The sequence below is a fragment of the Anguilla rostrata genome, chromosome 6 (genome assembly GCF_018555375.3).
Source record: "Anguilla rostrata isolate EN2019 chromosome 6, ASM1855537v3, whole genome shotgun sequence".
Classification (NCBI taxonomy): domain Eukaryota; kingdom Metazoa; phylum Chordata; class Actinopteri; order Anguilliformes; family Anguillidae; genus Anguilla; species Anguilla rostrata.
Genome location: NC_057938.1, coordinates 39220846 through 39239735, shown reverse-complemented (window position 1 = coordinate 39239735; position 18890 = coordinate 39220846). Strand labels below are relative to the sequence as shown.

General features: G+C 40.9%; 1 protein-coding gene across 1 annotated transcript; it reads left to right on the top strand.

Annotated features, from left to right (window-relative positions):
• Window positions 1–1300: 1300 nt before the first annotated feature.
• LOC135257115 (kunitz-type protease inhibitor 1-like) lies at window positions 1301–18339 on the top strand. The gene is made up of 11 exons (XM_064339554.1): window positions 1301–1541; window positions 2032–2485; window positions 3080–3237; window positions 4255–4396; window positions 13405–13575; window positions 14708–14737; window positions 15246–15377; window positions 16090–16140; window positions 16279–16449; window positions 16664–16720; window positions 17032–18339. Exons 2-11 carry the CDS (start codon window positions 2080–2082, stop codon window positions 17211–17213), a joined length of 1500 nt encoding a protein of 499 aa, XP_064195624.1. The 5' UTR covers window positions 1301–1541; window positions 2032–2079; the 3' UTR covers window positions 17214–18339.
• Window positions 18340–18890: the final 551 nt, after the last annotated feature.

Sequence of the window (18890 nt, the reverse complement as noted above, 5' to 3'; positions counted from 1 at the left end):
AATCAGTTGAAGACTGGGGATATGAAGAGATATTTTGTACAATAAAACTAAAACGCACCTGGCAACACTGTGCATGGGTCTATGATGGATAAGGGGTGCAAATGTAAAACAATTTAAGTTTAAGAAAACGTATGTTCACTTGAGATGTGTTTTAGTCTTTACAAAATCACAGTATCGTGAATATTAAAAATATTGATAAGTTTACCAGCTCACAATGTCATTCAGTGTACCTATACATATTTATGATGAAAAATAAATCTATGTTCTGTGCATTACCCATAAACAAAGTTTGTTAAATATCAATATTTAGACTGAGTGAAATGTTTACCACCTCAGAAATTCAAAATCATAACGTAACAGTACCACGAGATTATTTTATATTGTTTTGTAAACAAAAAAGATAAGTTATTAATTTATATTTTTTTGGGTGAGTTACTGCACTCTACCATGACGTGCTACTATAAGAAAAAGACAATGACAGACATTGTATATGTCCAGCAAATGTTTCAAACTCAGAATTGATGGAAAAGCACTATAACAGGATGCTATGTCTTACTGTTATTCACTCTGTTGAAATTCAGAGTTTGAGTGCCCCCCAGCGTCTATACTCCGTATTTATTTGCGATCGATAGGTGGTGTTTCATAATAGACACAATGAACACTAATGACTCCGTGTACTTCATGTTCCATAATCTTTAAAATAGAAAAATAGAAAACATCACTAAAAATCCGCCTGAAGTATGCCTATGTATGTCAGTTACGAATGACATTCCACGATAAAAGTTTTTAAAAAAACTGTCGATTCTTCCGGTCTAGAAGTCTTGTCAGTCTGTAAAATCAAGTGCCTGTCATCTATTATCCAACCACAGACACCGCAAAATCCAATGTTTTCCCCGACTATGCACAAAAGGCATTTAGTCAGATAAAGAAGGTATCACGCTGAAATGCATGATATCTTTTTTTTTTGTTTGTTTTTTTTTTTTGTTTAATTGTTCATCGCTGCAAATCGCTAGTCGCAATTAACCAGCGAATACAGTTCAGGGCATTTTTAGGATAATGTTTGAGTGTCTAAAAAACCACTGTCAGTGGGTTTTAACAAGTGGACAGTGACTATTGTGTTAAGCACAGATCAATATATTTGACGCTTAATGTATTTAGTATTTAAATACATTAAGCGCTTCTTTTGATTTTGACATCCTGGTGAGGTCTCAGCACGCTTTGTTCATTAAAAATAAAAGTAAAGATGGCTTAAAATTTAACTCATCCGCCCTGTAACCTGACAAACACAGGTCGCGAAAATGCTCCCACACCCTTCCCTGTGACTGCGTCACTCTGTCTAGAAGGAGCGGCGTACAATTTCACTTCCTGAAATTTATAGGTAAAGAGGCAACCCAGCGAAACAAAAGCTAAGTAAATGGTTCAACTCTCAGAACTAAAAAATATCCGAAAGTAAGGTGGATTATCTTGTACTTCAATTCATGGTTTTTAATTCACGAGGAACCCAACGCACGGAAAACAAGGGTCGCGTTTAATTTGTCAAGGTGCGTATGCGTTTTTCTCACTTAAAAAAAAATAGTTAGACAAGGTTGCAAACCGAAACGGACTTGTACTTCTGTTTGCAACAGCCGTGTTTTATGTTACTAAATGTCACCCAAATATATAGCATATAAATAAACGTTAACAGTAAACACCAAACGTAGACTTTATAGCCTATTGATTGACAACATTGGTAGCCCAATTAAAACGTAAGATTCTAAAAATTGGTCGCTAACGTGAGGATTTTTTCGATAGGCTAGTCTACATGTTTTGCGACAAAACAGAATAAATAGATGAAATTATGCTACCTTTTTAAAAGAAAGTAACACGGAGGGGGCCTATTACAAACTATTTAAATGACAAGTGACGTGAAGAATTTACATTTCTCAACTCTATCAGGAGATGTAGGCTAACCTAATTATAAACTGTCGTTATTTTTTTGTTCTAACTATAAAAACATGAAATTGCCTTATTGAAATTTATTTTCTTTTTTAGGTTACCCGTCGGATCAAAGAAAGCGACGGTTTTATTTATTGCCTTAGGATGCCTCCGTTGTTAATCGGACTGTTCCTGGGTGCCTCACTACTGCTCCAAATTTACTGCCCGGTGCGCGCTCAAGAAGACACTCCCGAGGTCCCGTGCTCGGAGAAATTCAGGAAGGGAACAGAAGACTTTGTAGTGGACACACGCGATTCGGTGAAAGATGGGGCCCGTTTTCTCAGGTCTCCTGAGGTCCACAGCACAGCCGACTGCATAAACGCTTGTTGCAAAGACCCAAATTGCGATCTAGCTTTGATTGAGAACGGGCCAGAGGCCGATACAATCAATAACTGCTTCCTGTTCAGCTGTCTCTACATGGAAGAGTATGTTTGCAGGTTTGTCAAGACAATGGGCTATAACATCTATATCTTGGACTCCGTGTTCGCAGAGCACCTTGAAAAATTTCCTGGTAAGCTTTTCATCTTCCGCGATACCACAATACTGGAAAGAACTGGCATTCAATATTTGGTCACCTGCAAATTACTATGATTGTGCACCGAAACGCCAAATTATCATACTTCCATCAACGTTCCTCGTCAAACGGCAGCAGACCTTAAATTCTTCGTCCCCAAGACTTGTATATGACCTGCATAAATTATGGAAAATTTGCCCAGTATTGTCCACGATGTTCAAACTGTAATGCAAGTGTGGTATAGTAAAAGGTGATTGTAAAACCTGAAAACCTGAGCTAATGATACACACGTTATAAGGGAAGTTTATATTGTGATTTTTATTACAATGTGTAGACTGGATTTTTTTTCTTTGAGTGATAAGCCATTTTAATCCCTCACCATATAAAATCTTGAGCTGAATGTCAGGTGTTCATGTAGATCATGGTCTTCTTTAGTATCTAACATGGGGCCCTTATGTAACCAATTTGCCTTTATTTTCCTACTTGAAGCACATTTTAGACAACATCAGCCCTCACTTACTAGACAAATTCATCAGTTCTGATAGGGCCTTGCCTTCCTGACAACACAAAGGTAATATTGCTTATATGCAGGTGACGAGGATAAGCACCCAGTTGCCAACGGGGGACCGGACCTGGTGGCACAACCAGATCATACTGTGACACTGAACGGGATTGAGAGTTACGATGACCATGGAATCACCAGCTACCAGTGGAGCCTGTTGAAGGGAGACCCATCGGTCGACATTCAGGTGAGGAGTTGTGAGACTGTCCCTAGTCACTGATCCCAGATCTGTCTACGCTGATGACCGAAATGGGCCTAATGTAATGTAATGGCCCCAGTTCAGCCAACGAGGGCCATTGCATTTAGCCTCTTCTGTTCATGGGTTCGCAGTTTTGTCTTGTTGTAACAGTAGGTGTGTGTGTGTGTGTGTGTGTGTGTGTATTTGGGTAAGTTGCAAGACGTAAGAGCATGTGATGCTTCTGAACCAAGCTTATGTCATTCCAAAACACAGAGATAGGCACTCGCATCTCAGCCCAGATAAGGTAGGATGTGAGTCATTTCAGGCCCTTTGAGAGCATTCAAAATTCATTGAATCAAAATGGTAACCTTCAGAATAGCTACTGTGGTGCAAACCGTGTGTTGTGGTTCAGTGCAGTGAGCTTCCTGTTGGCCCAGTGTGATTGCAATAAACTTACTTTTTTTCGTAAAAGTCTTCGTTGTTTAGCGAGTTCCTGCATTGCCCTGACTTCACAGAAAGAAGCTATGGTTCCTGTCAAAGGGTTAAAATAGTTATAGATACTATCATGGTGATCATATAAGGCATGGAGCATAATTTGCCTTTTAAAAGTATGATATGATTATTTCTCTTATTACTTATTTTGTGAGTAAAAATTGGATGTAAAGTTGAAATGAATTAGCAGCCTTATTGTTTTTTTCCCAAGACTTATGTAGTTTGAAATTACCCGTGACATCTTGATAAATTAAATTAGGTTACCGATTGTGAAGGATTGTGAAACATCCAGTTATCAGCCAAAACCAGAACTTCAGTTAGCAGATGCATTTGTTCGTATGGCAATATGACTTCAGGTTTGACAGTGGATAAATCACCGTCTGTCATAACTCTATTAACCCTGTATTCTCTCACCGGTTCAGATAACTTCCCTTCACTTAGCCCCAGCCTTCCGCTGGTTCTTTTCTTAGGTGGTTTGTGTTTGGCGGTGTGGGCAAAGGAATGTCTGCTTGATTGTAATCGATTGTCTCCTAGAAAACCGATCTGGAGGACCAAGTGAAGGTGTCCAATCTCCTGCCTGGGCTATACGTGTTCCAGCTGGTCGTATCCGACAAGGCTGGCCAGACAAGCACGGCGCAGGTCAAAGTGCGCGTCCTCACCCCAGAGGAGTCCGACAGTGAGTACCCTCGGAGCAGCAGTAGCTCCGGCCGGTGTTGTTCGTTCACTTTCTGCCTGTATAGAGCTTAGAGTGTTATTCAGGTAATTGTGTTCATGTTGTAGGAATTTCTTAACAAAAACAATGGTTTTGAAGATAAAGATAACAAACAACGAAACTTTTGATGTTTTAATAAAACGACCGGTCAGGAAGAGGTATAAGTACTGTCTTTAACAAGACCAGGTCAAAACCTAGTATATGGCTGGACCTCTCTGGCCAACCAATGGTGTAACTTCATAACTTGGCCGACCAATGCTGTAACTTCATCACTCAGTCAGTCACAGACATTCGCGTTTGCACGGCTGGCCCCACTGTTGAGGTCCAGCCAAAAAATATGAAGTCCAATACATGAGTTTATATAGTTTTCAGAGGCAAAGAACTGTTGTTGCAGCCTATGAGATTCATCCAATCACCGTATTCAAAAGTATCATTTGTGGCCAATCACCGGTTAGGGTCGAGGAGTACCACACCAAGAGTGACAATGTGAGTCTTCTTCAGCATACAGTAACATCCTTTAATGCACTTGATTTATACTACAGCTAGGGTATACATTTTCTTGCTGAGATTGCAACAGATACATTGTACAAGGTGAAATGGCGTACAGTTCGATATATAGGCTTTTAAAAGTAGACATTCAGTGAAATATATTTATGAGATTACCATAAGGGCAGTATGACATTTTATATAATTGCTTATATAATGCTTTATGCAAGTCAACTTTTTGATCATATCCCAGAAATGTCAAGCACATCCCCATTATAAACAGATAGTGTACTTGTTTATGCTTTTTTTGTATAGTGATTACCCTGGTGAAATCTGGGGGGCTTCTTTATGTGGGATTCCTAGAGAGATGGAGTTTGGAATGCTGCTGTAGTTTTTTCATCTTTGTAATTAATTGGAAAACAATGTTAGTAGCACTAAATCATAATAATTGTATTTATTTGTGTAGCACATTTTCATACAATGAGCTGCAGCCCAAAGTGCCTTAAAAAGAAATATAATAAACAATGCAAGAAAAGCATGAGATAAAGGAGGTAAATCATAATAATCATAATAATAATAATAATAATGACGACATAAGAAAAACATGAGATGAAAGGATAATAAAAATACAACACAAATGAAAATAAATGTGATTAGGCAAGTGCTTTCTTGAAAAATCGCGTTTTGTGAACTGAGACTTGAGATATCTTGACAGGGTATTCCAAAGTCTGGGCAAATAAAACCAATCTTCTTCAGTTTAACCTTGGGTACATTGCAAGTTGGCTTTTAATTCCGTTTAGGCTGGTAGCTAGTTAACATTTCTGAGATACATGAAAGTGTTAAACCGCAGCCTTAAAATCAAACTTTAAATAATTTCAAAATGACACGGGGAGCCAGTGTAGTTGAGCAACGACAGGATTAATATGCTCGTTCTTTCTAGTTCTTGTTAAAATTCTGTCAGCAGCATTTTGAACTAATTGTAATTTTTCAGTAGCCTGCTTTTGTAACTTTTGTAAATTGCAATAGTCAATGCGACTAAAGATGCAGCTAAAGGCATGCGTCAACTCTTTTTGCATTGTGTTGTGTTAGGAAGGGTCTTGCACATGCATTATTCTTGAGGTGAAAGAAGACTGTTCTTGTAAATATGAGATTTGAAAATGTGATCACTGTCTAAAATAACCCCAAAGTTCCTGGCTTCATTTTTAAGCTGTTGGGATAAATGGCCAAGTTTGCTGGATAGTTTTTTTTTGCTCTGTATTTATTCTTCATGTAATTCTAAAACATTATTGGACATCAAGCTATTTTAGACAGCTAATCAGGGGATTTAGGGCGATGGCATCATCTGGTGCAGCAGATATGAACAACTGTGTGTCATCTGTATTTCTGTGGAAGTTTACAGCTAGTTCACAGATAATGTTACCCAGAGTCGGCATATACAATGAGAAATGAAGGGGACCAAGAATGGATCCTTGTGGAATTCCACAGATATATCATTTCTTTATATCTTATATATTCTCCCTGAGACGTCTGTACGAAACCAGTTAAGAGCTGTATCAGAAATGTTGACCCAGTTTTCAAGTTGTTGCATGAATTTCTAATGGTCTATGGTATCAAATGCTGAATTTAGATCTACAAGAATGAGTATTGTAGCATTGCTGGTATCATTGCTGAGTCTGAGATCCTTAAATACTTTCACTAAAACAGTCTTAGTTCTATGATCAGACCAAAAGCCAGACTGTATACTTGCAACAACTATACTTGCTTTTATGTAAGAAAGGCATTAAATTATTAAAATAGATTTTTCCAAGATATTACAATATTAAGATTATGATATTAAGATATTACTTAAGAATTGTATGTTTGATATATATCTAAAATTCCCAGGAGTCGCTATCAAGGTTACTTTTCTCAAGTAAGGGTGTAACAATTATAAGAGTATCTGGAACAATTCCCATTTCTAGAGAGCAGTTAACTATTTCTAACAACAAGACAAACAAAAATCAAAAACATTTTTTCAAAGGTGGAACTGGATTGAGAGCAGGTCGAACATATCACGTGCGAGGCAATCTTGCGAAGCTCTGTTTCATTTATTGACATTGAGTTGCAGTTGGCCAAAGGCTGAGTAGCTGGAAGATCTGGTTTTGCACTGGGACTCTGCAATACACTAAATCTTTCATTAGTATTTTCTTCGTGGAAATATGTATTTTGATAGAGGTGCCTGACTGATCCAGTCTGCCAATGGGGTTGGGTTCAGTGGGCAATAAATGCTGGAAAAAAGTATCCCACTCTAGGTTCTAAAACTGTTTTCAGTCTGTAATTAAAGTTGCTGTCTAGGTGATTTAGACAGCAGGTGAACAGTTTTCAGTGGATACGGATGGACTGCAAACAAGGTTAGAAAACAGCAGACAAAGAATCAAAAAATAGTTTCTTCACAATGCGCTCAGAATTATTCCTAACTGCTTAACAATGCATCAAAGAAAATGCAGTAATGGTCAGGGATTGTAACATTGAGGTTCAAAGGTATAGCTTAATCCTTGTGATATTACTATATCTAGGGTGTGACCATAATTGTGGGTCGAACAGGTTACACTGAATAGAATCATTAGAGTGCAGAACCTTCATAAACTCCAGGGCCTTAGAATCTGTACCATTGTCAACATGTACATTAAAATCACCGCTTCCAATGAGTTTGTTGTAGCGTGTAATGCTGGTGGTTAGGAGCTCTGAGAATTTAGATTTTTTTTTAAATGATACTCTGCTTGGGAGGTCAATAAAATATTACTAGGATTGCTGGTTGATAATCTGTTTGAGTAAGACAGTCCAATACTGAAAAGATTTAAAAAATTTCCTGAAGGAATATGTTTAGAACTAAAAGAATCTGCAAAAATGGTGGCTATCCCACCTATTTTTGCCTGGCAGCCTGAAAAAAACAGATGCTTGGAAGGCTGAAGCTGACCCATCAGCGCCTAGTGAGGTTTTTGTGAAAAATATCTTGTGTCCTGAAATAAAATCACTTAATCATTTAAAAAGCCAAATCTAACATTTAGTCTAATATTAAGACGTGCCGTTTTGATATTCTCTTTCTGGGGCACCTTTCTCGTGGGGTAGGTACTTTTCCGGGACTAGGTTCCATGTTCTTAAATCAGTTTTTCTTCGAACTGTGATAACAGGTTGAACGTAGAGTATGGTAGGAGAAACTAGTGGAAAATCGGTGATGAACATGTTGGGAGAAATTGCTGTGCTCTTGAGAACAAATGCTAAATGACCAAATTTCACAGTACCAGGGTCACTTACAAGCTGGGGTCTTTTATTTGCAAACATATGATATGCGTTTAGCCAGCATATGCCAGTTGGGGTGAAGACATCTCTCCAGAACAGGGTGGCCCTTTCCCTGAGTGTCCCTGTTGTTGTCGAAGTCCAAGCGATTGGTACATGTAGAGCCAGACTTTCAGGGCACTAAGGTGACTGAAGGCTTCAGTTTCACGATTGTACTCTTGCTCCTGGAAAGCAACGAACATGAGTATGTCTGTGGTCCATCACCTTACCCAGGCTCCACACGATAGAGCCACCAATAATAACAACATTGTCACGGTCCAGAGTAGAAGTCAGTGTAATTCATGCAAATCTATTAGAGAGGCAGGTGGCAGTGTCTGGTGCAGTGAGCCAAAGCTTACCCCATTTTAAATGTGTCTTCAGCTTTGGGAGAACGTCGCGCTGGTAGTGGAGTAGAGCACAAGAAAGTCGCAGGTCCAGCTCCCATCAGTTTGCGGATTGTGGAGTCCAGTTCGTCCATAATCACTTTCCCTTTCAGTGGTACGAGTGCCTTCTTGAGTATTGTAGCTTTGCTCCTCAGCTCGACCCCAATATGCATTTTGGTCACTCTTTGAATGGTGGAAGATCGATGTCTTCTCCTGGAACTGGCCTAAAAAATATCACTGCCGCATTCCACTCGGTGGTGGTCAATCCTAGGTTTATTAGTTTTGTTCTGGAGGGTTGGCACACCATGGAAAGATTTTGGCTCTTCACTAGATAGGTCAACTTGTGAATATTTGTATTTTCTGTTTTTTCTCTAAGAGAGACTTGCGGAGCATTGTGTTGTTACTGCGTTTGTGATGTATCCAGAACAACATCATGCATCCATAATAATTTCTGTGGTTTTATGTCAGTAAAGCATCTTTACATTGTCCACTTATAGACTGCTCTTGAAGTATCCCTCTAAAGCCCTATTAGGCAGTGTACTGCACTGTGTTTACAGTACACAAAGCCCTTAGAGCACTTAGCAGGTGTGTGATATTTGTCTACCATTTCAGCTAAGCAACATAGCTACTGCCAGCTAACTTAGAACAAGGTTTGCCCCTTCAAGAGTGTAGTCAGTGAACCACTGCAAGGTTATTCTGTTTACCAAATAGAAAATATTTGCTGTATTCCATGTCAGGAATTTGTTTCCATAAAGTGGGGGCTGACAGGCAAGAAAATATTGGGCTTGCCTACCCTCTGGACATGCACACAGGTAAATGTTCTAACAGCTGTAGGGGGGTATGCAGGAAATGGCTGTTTCACAGGAAGCTCTTGGTGCAGTGTGTTGTGTTTTGTGTTTTGCATAGGGGTTGGGTTGAGTTGCATGGGAAGGGATTTGAAGCTCCAAACTGAACGGGGGTTGGAAATTTGTCTGACACTTATGTACTGAGGTGAACAGTCCCTTCCAGCTCTGTGCGTTGTGGAGGCGGTGAGGTGACTGTCGTGAAAGAACTTGCAGATCCCGCTGCACACGCCCTTTTGTGCTCCCAGGATTGTTTTCCTGTTTGGAAATTGCTGGTAGATGGACGTGCCCAGGCACGTAAGCTCGTTTCAGTGATGTGGACAGCCGTCCTACTACTGGAATCACACTGAACCATCAGTGAATGTGAAGCCAGAAGGACAGAATGTGTTTTTAAAAAAAAACATGTACCTAGGACTGTCCCTGGAATTTAAAAAAAAAATTATTAATTTTGTAAGAAAATGTGGTTTTAAGAACAGGCTGTCTATAGAAATCCACATAGTAATTGAATCATTACCATGTTTCCTTATCATATTTATTACTCAATTATTCAAATCCTCATTTCACAATTGTGTAATTTGAAATTAAGCCCATTTTTGGGGAAGGGTATGCCCAGAGAAGGTGGTGTTTTTAGATATATTTGTGCCAAGTTGGGCAACCTTGTATGGTTGGTTTGGAAATGCTTGTTGTATCCAACAGGAAATGTCCCGTGATTTCTGCCTGATTTCTTTAGAGAACCAACTTACAGTAAACACAGTTTAAAATGTACATTGTTCCAAAAGTTTTGATTTTGTAATGTGTGATTTACAGCTATTGTTATTCAGCTTCTACCAGGTGTAACGCCTCCTGGATTTTAGCAGGCTACTTCTCACAAGCAATGGCAAATCCCTGTACATTTGTGCAGTTAAGATTTTCTGTAGAATTTTTTTTTTTGTATCGTGACACTATTGGCTCACTCTGCACTGTAATTATAACCTACACGGGTAGTCCAGGAAGGAAAGATTAACGGGAACTGTTAACAGGTCTGAATTGGTCCCAGAATCTGGGGCAGGGAAGGATTGTCTCCACTTCCCTCATGGAGTCACTGTTAAAACTGGAAGTGACTGTCCCTTTTCTCAGGAGTTGAGTGTGTTGTTCCATTAGATTAAGGGAACCGGTCAGGCTAGTTCCCTTGGATGACTCATCACAACCTCCGCAGTCTTGCACAATACACTGACTTGAATAACAAAACCACAAAAAAAACGGTTGTTTGCTTTGTTCTTTTCTGTTGTTGTTCATTTGATCGTTTTGGCGCTTACATCCTTATTGATAAAGTATATTGGCAGCAGCGTTTCGCTGAACGTCTGGGTTTGAAAACAGAAGACTGGTTCCGAGGTTGCAATCTGCACTTGTGTTGCACAGCTGCCATACACATAAACAATAACTTCAGTGAATTTCAAGTGGTATGAATGATTGCTTAAAAATTGCTTATATATTGCTTTAAAATGTAGTCTCAAAAATGGGTCATTTGCTGAGCAAATGCATGCTGAAACTGAATAATTGTCTGAAACCGGATTGTCTGCATACGGAATAACAGATTTGACTCTACCTATTTTCCTCTTAAGTAGGAATGTTCTGCATACCAAATTCACTGCATCTAATATGTAGTGGCACGTGGTTCTCGTTAGCGAATGGGTACAAAGTAAAAATGCATCGAAACCAGATAGCAAGCAACTCTATCTTAGTTCTCTTTATCCTAACAATGCATAAGAGCATTGTTTCTTTTTATGAGCCATATCCTTTGAGTAAACAGATCACCAGCGGGATCACAGTGGATGGACTGACTACCCAGGGCCCCAAAGTGGTGGTGGGGGGGGGGGGGGGCTAAAAAGTTTTAAGGAGGTCCACAGAAACTGCATATGGACAGGGCCAAGAAATTCATGCTACACACCACCGGAGACCTGCAATTACTATTGGGGGAAAAAACTAACTTGTTATAACATTCTTAAGCATCTACTTCTGTATGTTATAATACACGCTTTGTGACTGAATCTTCTGTGCACAGTTTTCCAATATTGAGACAATGTGAGCCATGTTGTAGGAGAAGGGTCTGTCTTAATGTCTCACAGGACATAGCCCACACATCACAGAGGCAAACATCCATCAGGTGAATGGGGCCTCAGAATCCACACACAAGAAGCCTGGTTGTCATAGGTGTCCCTGCTCATCATGGAGACCATGAAAGCAGTTTTTTCTCCTCTTGATCCATTTACTTCATGACCTTATACAGGTGTATTACTCAGGAAACCTATTTTTGCATATGCTGAGTTAATGCAGTAGTACATGGGTCAAAGCAGTTATTGAGAAGAACCCTAGTCTGGAATACAGCAGTATGGTGGGGAATTATTCTGCAATTTGAATTCTGAATTCTGAATTTAAATCCAGCTGATTTTCGGGTCTTTTAAGGAAGAATATTGGTAGGTGATCCACTGATGAATGTTTTGTCCTAGTTAAACACCCCTTGCATGCACATAAACAAAAATTGTGTACCTCAGCACAACCTTTATGTTTGCACTTATGCAAGCCGCTCTGGATAAGAGAATCTGCTAAATACTAAAATGTGAACAAAGTGGACATCAATAGGTTAACTTTAGTTACTTTTATCAAAACTTTATTATTTTGGCAATTATTTTATTTTTATATAGGAATTTTATGCACAAGTTTTATCCTGGAGTTGACATCAGTCTAAATGTATCCCTGAGATGGATTAGTTCTGTGAGGTTTGAAGTTTTCTTTTACATTACAAATGACCTCAGGACACGTGCAATGTTTCAAAGGTGTATCTTCTAAACTTTTTATTCAACCGATGGTTCAATTGGTTTTTGAAAATGTCATTTTTATTTACTGCAAAAAAGGGTGAAATTGAGCTTCATTGTAATCTGTGCTGGTGTATAATATTACAAAAACAGAAAGAAACAGGCCTTAACCTTTTCTGAAGTATTGTGTTGCTGCCCCACCCACAGCAAGATTGTGTGATTTAGGTAGTTTTGCTTTTTTGCTAATGTTAATTGTCACAAGGTTTATCTGCCATTTTTGGAGCAGGAACTTGTGGTTATTCTGAAAGTTTTGCTGTTCCATCCAGTTTGGTTGCTCCAGCCCTCCCCCTCCTGGCCCAACATAATTTGCATTCACCCATTTTGTGAGTGTCTTGATAGGCTGAGACTGTCATCATGCCACTGCCCTCTCCTGTGTTTGTGTGTGTGTGTGCGTGCATGTGTGTGTGTGTGTGTGTGTGTGTGTTTTCTTTTTTTACTGCACCACATTTTTTACTGTGTCACATGGTGCAGACACTGGTATGCTACGTACGTTAAAGGCTTGGCTCGCGGTGGTAATGACAACACTTGATGCCACCAAGTGTTTCAGCGAATAACTGAAGACATTGCAAAATGCTGGGAGCAAATTCTCAAGGCTGTGACATGAATGACATCTACTGCATTAGACATATTTTTCAAATAAGTGTTGATATTTTACAGCTGCAATTTTTCTGACAGTGATGTAGGTCAGGGGTGGGGGTTCCTGAATCAGGACCAGTGTGTAATATGTTTTTTTTTTTTTTTTTTTTTGTTCGCCGGCCAATTACCCTGTTTTAATTTCTCTATGAATTTATTAGCTGCATGCTTCTGAATGGATGCATTTTCAAAAATCCGCTGCAATAGCACATTTCAGTACTAGTACTTGTGCGATTTGTCCACAGTTTTCAAATGCAGTGGGTCTTTTTTATCAGAAAAAAGCAAAACTGAATGAAAGGTTGGACTAATTGAATGATGAAAAACTGTGACATCCGAGTGTGACATTTCATCAAAAACATCTTCCTTGAACAAACCCAAGAAATGGCAGTCAGGTTAACGGTCTGGTTTAAAGTACCTTGTGTGACCCACAGCCTCCTGACATGTGCCCGTGCATCTCCTAGGTTACTGTCAGGTCCCTCGGAAGGTTGGGCCCTGTCGAGGGGCCTTTCCCCGCTGGTACTATGACAGCGTGACCCAGGAATGCAAGAATTTCACGTTTGGTGGCTGCAAGAGTAATCTGAACAACTACCTGACTGAAGAGGAGTGTAATATCGCCTGTGAAGGAATTAAAGGTACTGTCTGCGTGCATGCATGTGCATCGCTCTCTGCGCATGCATGTGTCTGTAAGGTTGTGTGCGTGTGTGTGCGTGCGTGCGTGCATGCATGTGCATCGCTCTCTGCGCATGCATGTGTCTGTAAGGTTGTGTGCGTGTGTGTGTGTGCGTGCGTGCGTGCATGTGCATCGCTCTCTGCGCATGCATGTGTCTGTAAGGTTGTGTGCGTGTGTGTGTGCGTGCGTGCGTGCGTGCATGCATGCGCATCGCTCTCTGCACGTGCATGTGTCTGTAAGGTTGTGTGCGTGCGTGCCGCATGCATTTGCAACGTCTCTGGCCTGCAATGTGTCTAAAGGTTTGTGTGTGTGGTGCGTGCGTGCATGCATGTGCATCGCTCTCTGCACGTGCATGTGTCTGTAAGGTTGTGTGTGTGTGTGTGTCCGTGCGTGCATGCATGTGCATCGCTCTCTGCGCATGCATGTGTCTGTAAGGTTGTGTGCGTGTGTGTGTGTGCGTGCGTGCGTGCATGCATGCGCATCGCTCTCTGCACGTGCATGTGTCTGTAAGGTTGTGTGCGTGCGTGCGTGCGTGTCCCTGCATCTGTGCAAATATCTGTGTCAGTGGCCTGCAAGGTGTGAATTCAAAAGGACCTCCATTGACTACCATTCTTTTCTTGTGTTTTTAGATGTTAATTAAATGTGATGTATTTCTCTGAATGGTCATAAGTAGATTTACTGCTTGGGAAAGAGCCCCAGAGGACGTTTTTAGTTGGACATAACAAAGCACGCACTGCAAAAATAAAAATAAAAAGTTAATCTTAAGAAGTATTTTAGTCTTATATTTAGACTAAAAAATGTATTTCTATTGCTAAATAAAACAAAAAGATTGCTAATGAAGTGAGACAGTTTGACTTATTTCAAGATTTGCCAAGGGGGTGAAGACAATTTAACTTGTCAAGCAAAGCAGTAACTTAAAACAAGCTTATGTGTGTTACCTGAGAGTTTTTGCTGTGCGTAAATGGCTTACAAATGACCGGTCTAGCAATACGCTTTCCTTGTTTTAATTTTCTCTTAGAAAATCCAGAGGAGATTTAGCTGTCACAGAAACTCAGTCTCAGAATCTCAACACATCTCTTTGTTTCTCTCCACAGCTCCAGCAAGCAGAGGTGCTCTTCTTAAAGGTGGTTGCCTAATATGATTTTGAATGAAAATTAATATGTATGCTTCTGGAAGACCATGTGTTTTTTGACAGCTTATGTTAAAAAGAGAGTGATCAGAATGTAAATGCTTCAGCCTACTGCAGCATTGATTATCTCTAGATTCATTCATGAAACACTGTCCATCTAACATCATTTATTCATTACTGTATTTACCTACGTTGACCAAGCATTGTCTACTTTTGATGAGCAGTCCCAGGGAAAATGGATTATCTATAATATTTTATGCAAAACCTAGAGACCTTGCTGTCACAAAAAATAAGCAACTGAATAAATACATTCATACCTGATTGATAAGGGGCAGGGGGAGCTGGACCCTATCCCAGTCGCCCAATGCACACTGGGATAGGCTCCAGTTCCCCCTGCCCCGGAATAAGCAGGCATACTGTAGATAATGGATGGATGGGTGGGTGGGTGGTTGGAGTAGGGGGGCATGGCTTCTCTTGTCTTACAGGTGTGTCTGTGTTCTCAGGGGAGGTGTGTGGCGCCCCCTGTGTGGAAGGTCAGTTTGACTGCGGGAACGAGTGCTGCGTCAATGGAGAACCGGAGTGTGACCAAGTGCACCAGTGCAGCAACGGCTACGATGAGCATGCCTGCAAATACTGTGAGGGCCACACGCTTCGCCACTAAGTTCCTCCTCACACGCTCACACCTCAAGCAAACACCCATATTTACAATCTCCCATTTACAACATTGCACTCAGTCACTCACTCACACTCACTCACTTCTTAATTTACTCAGAAAGGCACTCACTCACTCACATCTTCATTTACTCAGAAAGGCACTCACTCACTCACATCTTCATTTACACAAATGGGCACTCACTCACTCCCTCACATCTTCATTTACACAAATGGGCACTCACTCATTCACATCTTCATTTACACAAATGGGCACTCACTCATTCACATCTTCATTTACTCAAATAGGCTCTCACTCTCTCACATCTTCCTTTACTCAAATGGGCACACTCTTTACACTCATTTACAAATGCCCCACTCATATTTATTTACTCAAATGCTTCACTTCATATTTCATCTACTCAAATAGGCACTCACTCACATTTTCATCTACTCATATAGTTACTCACTCAATCACAAGAATTCACTTACACCTATCCTATCTGAGACTCCACTGTCCAATAACGTAACTTTGTACAGGAATTTTTGGACAAGCTTAACTTGTATTACTGCATAAGTACCATTGAGCAGTTCCAAAAATGAAAAGCATCTGCTTGAATTCATCGCTAAAAGGACAAGCCGCATGTCTTCCTTAGACAGGCCCAACTGTCTGACCTGCTTTCTCTTTTTCATCAGTGAATATAACCTTTGGCCGTCTGCTGGACATACCTGTGGACGAAGTGATGGGTAAGCTCACTCTCTCATCCCTCGCCCCTTTTTCACTCACTTTGTGTTCTGATTGGGTAGTCATTCCGACCCTGCTGGAAGAGTAGCCAATCCTATAGTTGCGGTTTGCAGGGGTAACCGCCCTCCCTGTACCCACAGCTCACTGCACGGAGCCTCCGGAGACGGGCCCCTGCCGGGCCAGCATGCCCCGCTGGTACTATGACCCCCTCCAGGGCAAGTGCATACATTTCACCTACGGCGGTTGCCGGGGCAACGATAACAACTTCCATGAGGAGGCGACCTGCATGGAGACCTGCGAATCCGTAACAGGTAACGGGAAAGGCACGAACCTCCAGAGGTGTGAATAACACTTTCAGTGCCAAAGCAGCGAGAGCCGTTCCAGGTGTTACAGGAAGTGAGCCTTTTGATGGCTTCCAATCCATGCGCTAGCTTGCTCCTTGTGGGATCTGCAATGGCTCAAATTGCTGCATAGGGTGCTAAATTTACTTCAGTGCTCCAGCTGCCTGTGTGTGTTTCCATGCAGAAAATGACGTCTTCTCGCGATCCTTCTTTGAACGGTCGACCGAAGACAGCCATAAAGGTAGCCGATGCACCCACTACCTTCGCTTTGTTCCCCAGAAGATCTTTTGTGATTCTGCCGAATATAACCTGTCCAATCAGTATTTCTCTTCTGCATTTAGTATTTCTCAGTGGATCAAATGCAATATTACATCTGCTCATCTCCAATTATAGTGTTGCCTTTTCCTGGCATTGCATTTTCAGTATTTTCATAATAAGCCTTCCCAGTGTTTTTATTAGAGTTTGGTTTTGAGTGGCATTTATGCTAGCTTGGTGAACTGGTGTTAAAGGGATGTGGTGTGTTAAAGGGGCGTGGTATCTCTATGCCCACAGGCAAAGCTGCCGTCGCTGCGGTGTTGGCCGTCGCCTTCCTGATCGCGTTGGCCGTCTTGGGGTACTGCTTCGTCAAGCGCAAGAAGGAGTCGTCACGCCCGCCCGCCCCCGCACCCGCCCAGGTCTCCGCCATCGGGGAGACCGAGCACCTGGTCTACAACAGCACCACCAAACCCATCTGAGTCTCTGTCCGCGTGCCCTTTCCCGCTGCTCCCTCCCCTTAGCCGCCCTATTCCCCCATTCGATCCCGCCCCCAATCTCACCATGCCCCACCCCGGCCCATCGCATCCTGTCTCGTTCCATTCTCTGTTCTGTCCCGCCCCATCCCGGTCCCATTTCGTCCCCTCCCCTAACCTGCGGTGGCCCCGTCCCCGTCCCGGTCACCTAAACGCGCGCTGCGCTCATCCTCGTACCCTCGTACGCAACTCCCGGGATGGTTCGAGCTCCCCGTCCGGGGGGGGGGGTTCAGAGAGACCCCCACTATTTTTTGGTTTTTATGGGACTTCTTTTAGAGCCACCGCTGAGAGGCGTGGCGCAGGAAACCGTTAATACTGTAAATATGTGGGACTTATTTATTTTTTACAGGTTAAGTTTTCAGGGACTTTTGTCTGATGTTTTCCTCCATTTGCAGAAATCTTGATGCCCTTCCACCTGGTCTCTGTGTAGCCAGCCTGCAGCTGTTAGGTGAAAGCTTAGTATACATGCTTCACGTACCTAGTTAAATGTTTCATATTCACTGATTTATGATGTCAGCATAAGCCTTCAACTGTAAAACGTATTCTACCACTTTTTCACTTGGGTCCTTTTGGTTCTTAATGGCATTTTAAATTATTGCAATTGTAGAGGGTTTTTTAATGTGAGTTAAATTGTACATAATTTTGTCTATTGCAGTGAGAAAGGATGAGAAAGTAAACCAATATAATTTTAAATGTTTTTTCTTTGCAACACCCAGTGGGAAAAAAGAGACTTGAATGCAGAAAAAAACAATGCGTTTTAAGAAAAATTGTGTTTCAGACTACTAGACCTCAAAGTTGTGGTACCTCTGTATATAGTGTTGAGTGGAGGTTATTAAATCTAACTATTAAAAGTGGATATCTTAGTGAATTGCTCAGTGAAACCAATGTTGAAGCAACTTGTATTAAATGTACTGATTACATTTGTCCAAGCTTATGAATGTTGTATTTTAATAACATTGCTCCATGAACTGTTTTTATATTTTAAACAATATATTGCCACAAAACATTTATCATTCAAAACTTACAATGGTTTTTATTTTTAATAGAATAAAGATTTCCCATTTTGTGTAAATGAGCTTTATTATTTATCATTTGAATAACCTTTTACATTCTAATACACCTTTTTTATAACGTTAGCTTTAAACTTGGTCTTCCTCTTGTGTCAAACCCTATCGGAATTGTGTGTATTGTGAAATGACAGTTCTCCGTTTTCTCACTTAATGCCATGATTACTTTTGTCCTACAGGTGGCAGTATTACTTCAATAATTTAAATTTGCTAAGCACTTGACGGTGGTACATAACGCGGATGCGAACTGAATTGAACTGGTCAAAACGGCGTTAGTAATGAGTCATTATATAATAAACCTTTACACAGTGTTCAACTTGGTAAACCCATGGTGATTTATTATCGTACAGTATTATGCGTTCCTGGGCCTTGTGCTTTACGGACTGTTAAGGGGATAACGGCAGGATCGCAGAATATGGTATTTTCAGTCCTTTGACAGTGAGTCCGTTATTTAACAAAAGCAATACCTGCTTTCTGTAGCACAACACAATTTATGATGCCAACATCCCAAATAATAATCCTTGTCCTGAGGTTCTGTGTGCCTCGCCATGAGGTA

Excerpts from the sequence above, each read along its gene's own strand:
- LOC135257115 (XM_064339554.1), top strand. The coding sequence starts at position 2,080 with ATGCCTCCGTTGTTAATCGGACTGTTCCTGGGTGCCTCACTACTGCTC. Across the intron at positions 14,738-15,245 it reads CAGAGGTGCTCTTCTTAAAG|GGGAGGTGTGTGGCGCCCCC; the intron begins GTGGTTGCCTAA and ends CTGTGTTCTCAG. Across the intron at positions 16,141-16,278 it reads ACCTGTGGACGAAGTGATGG|CTCACTGCACGGAGCCTCCG; the intron begins GTAAGCTCACTC and ends CTGTACCCACAG.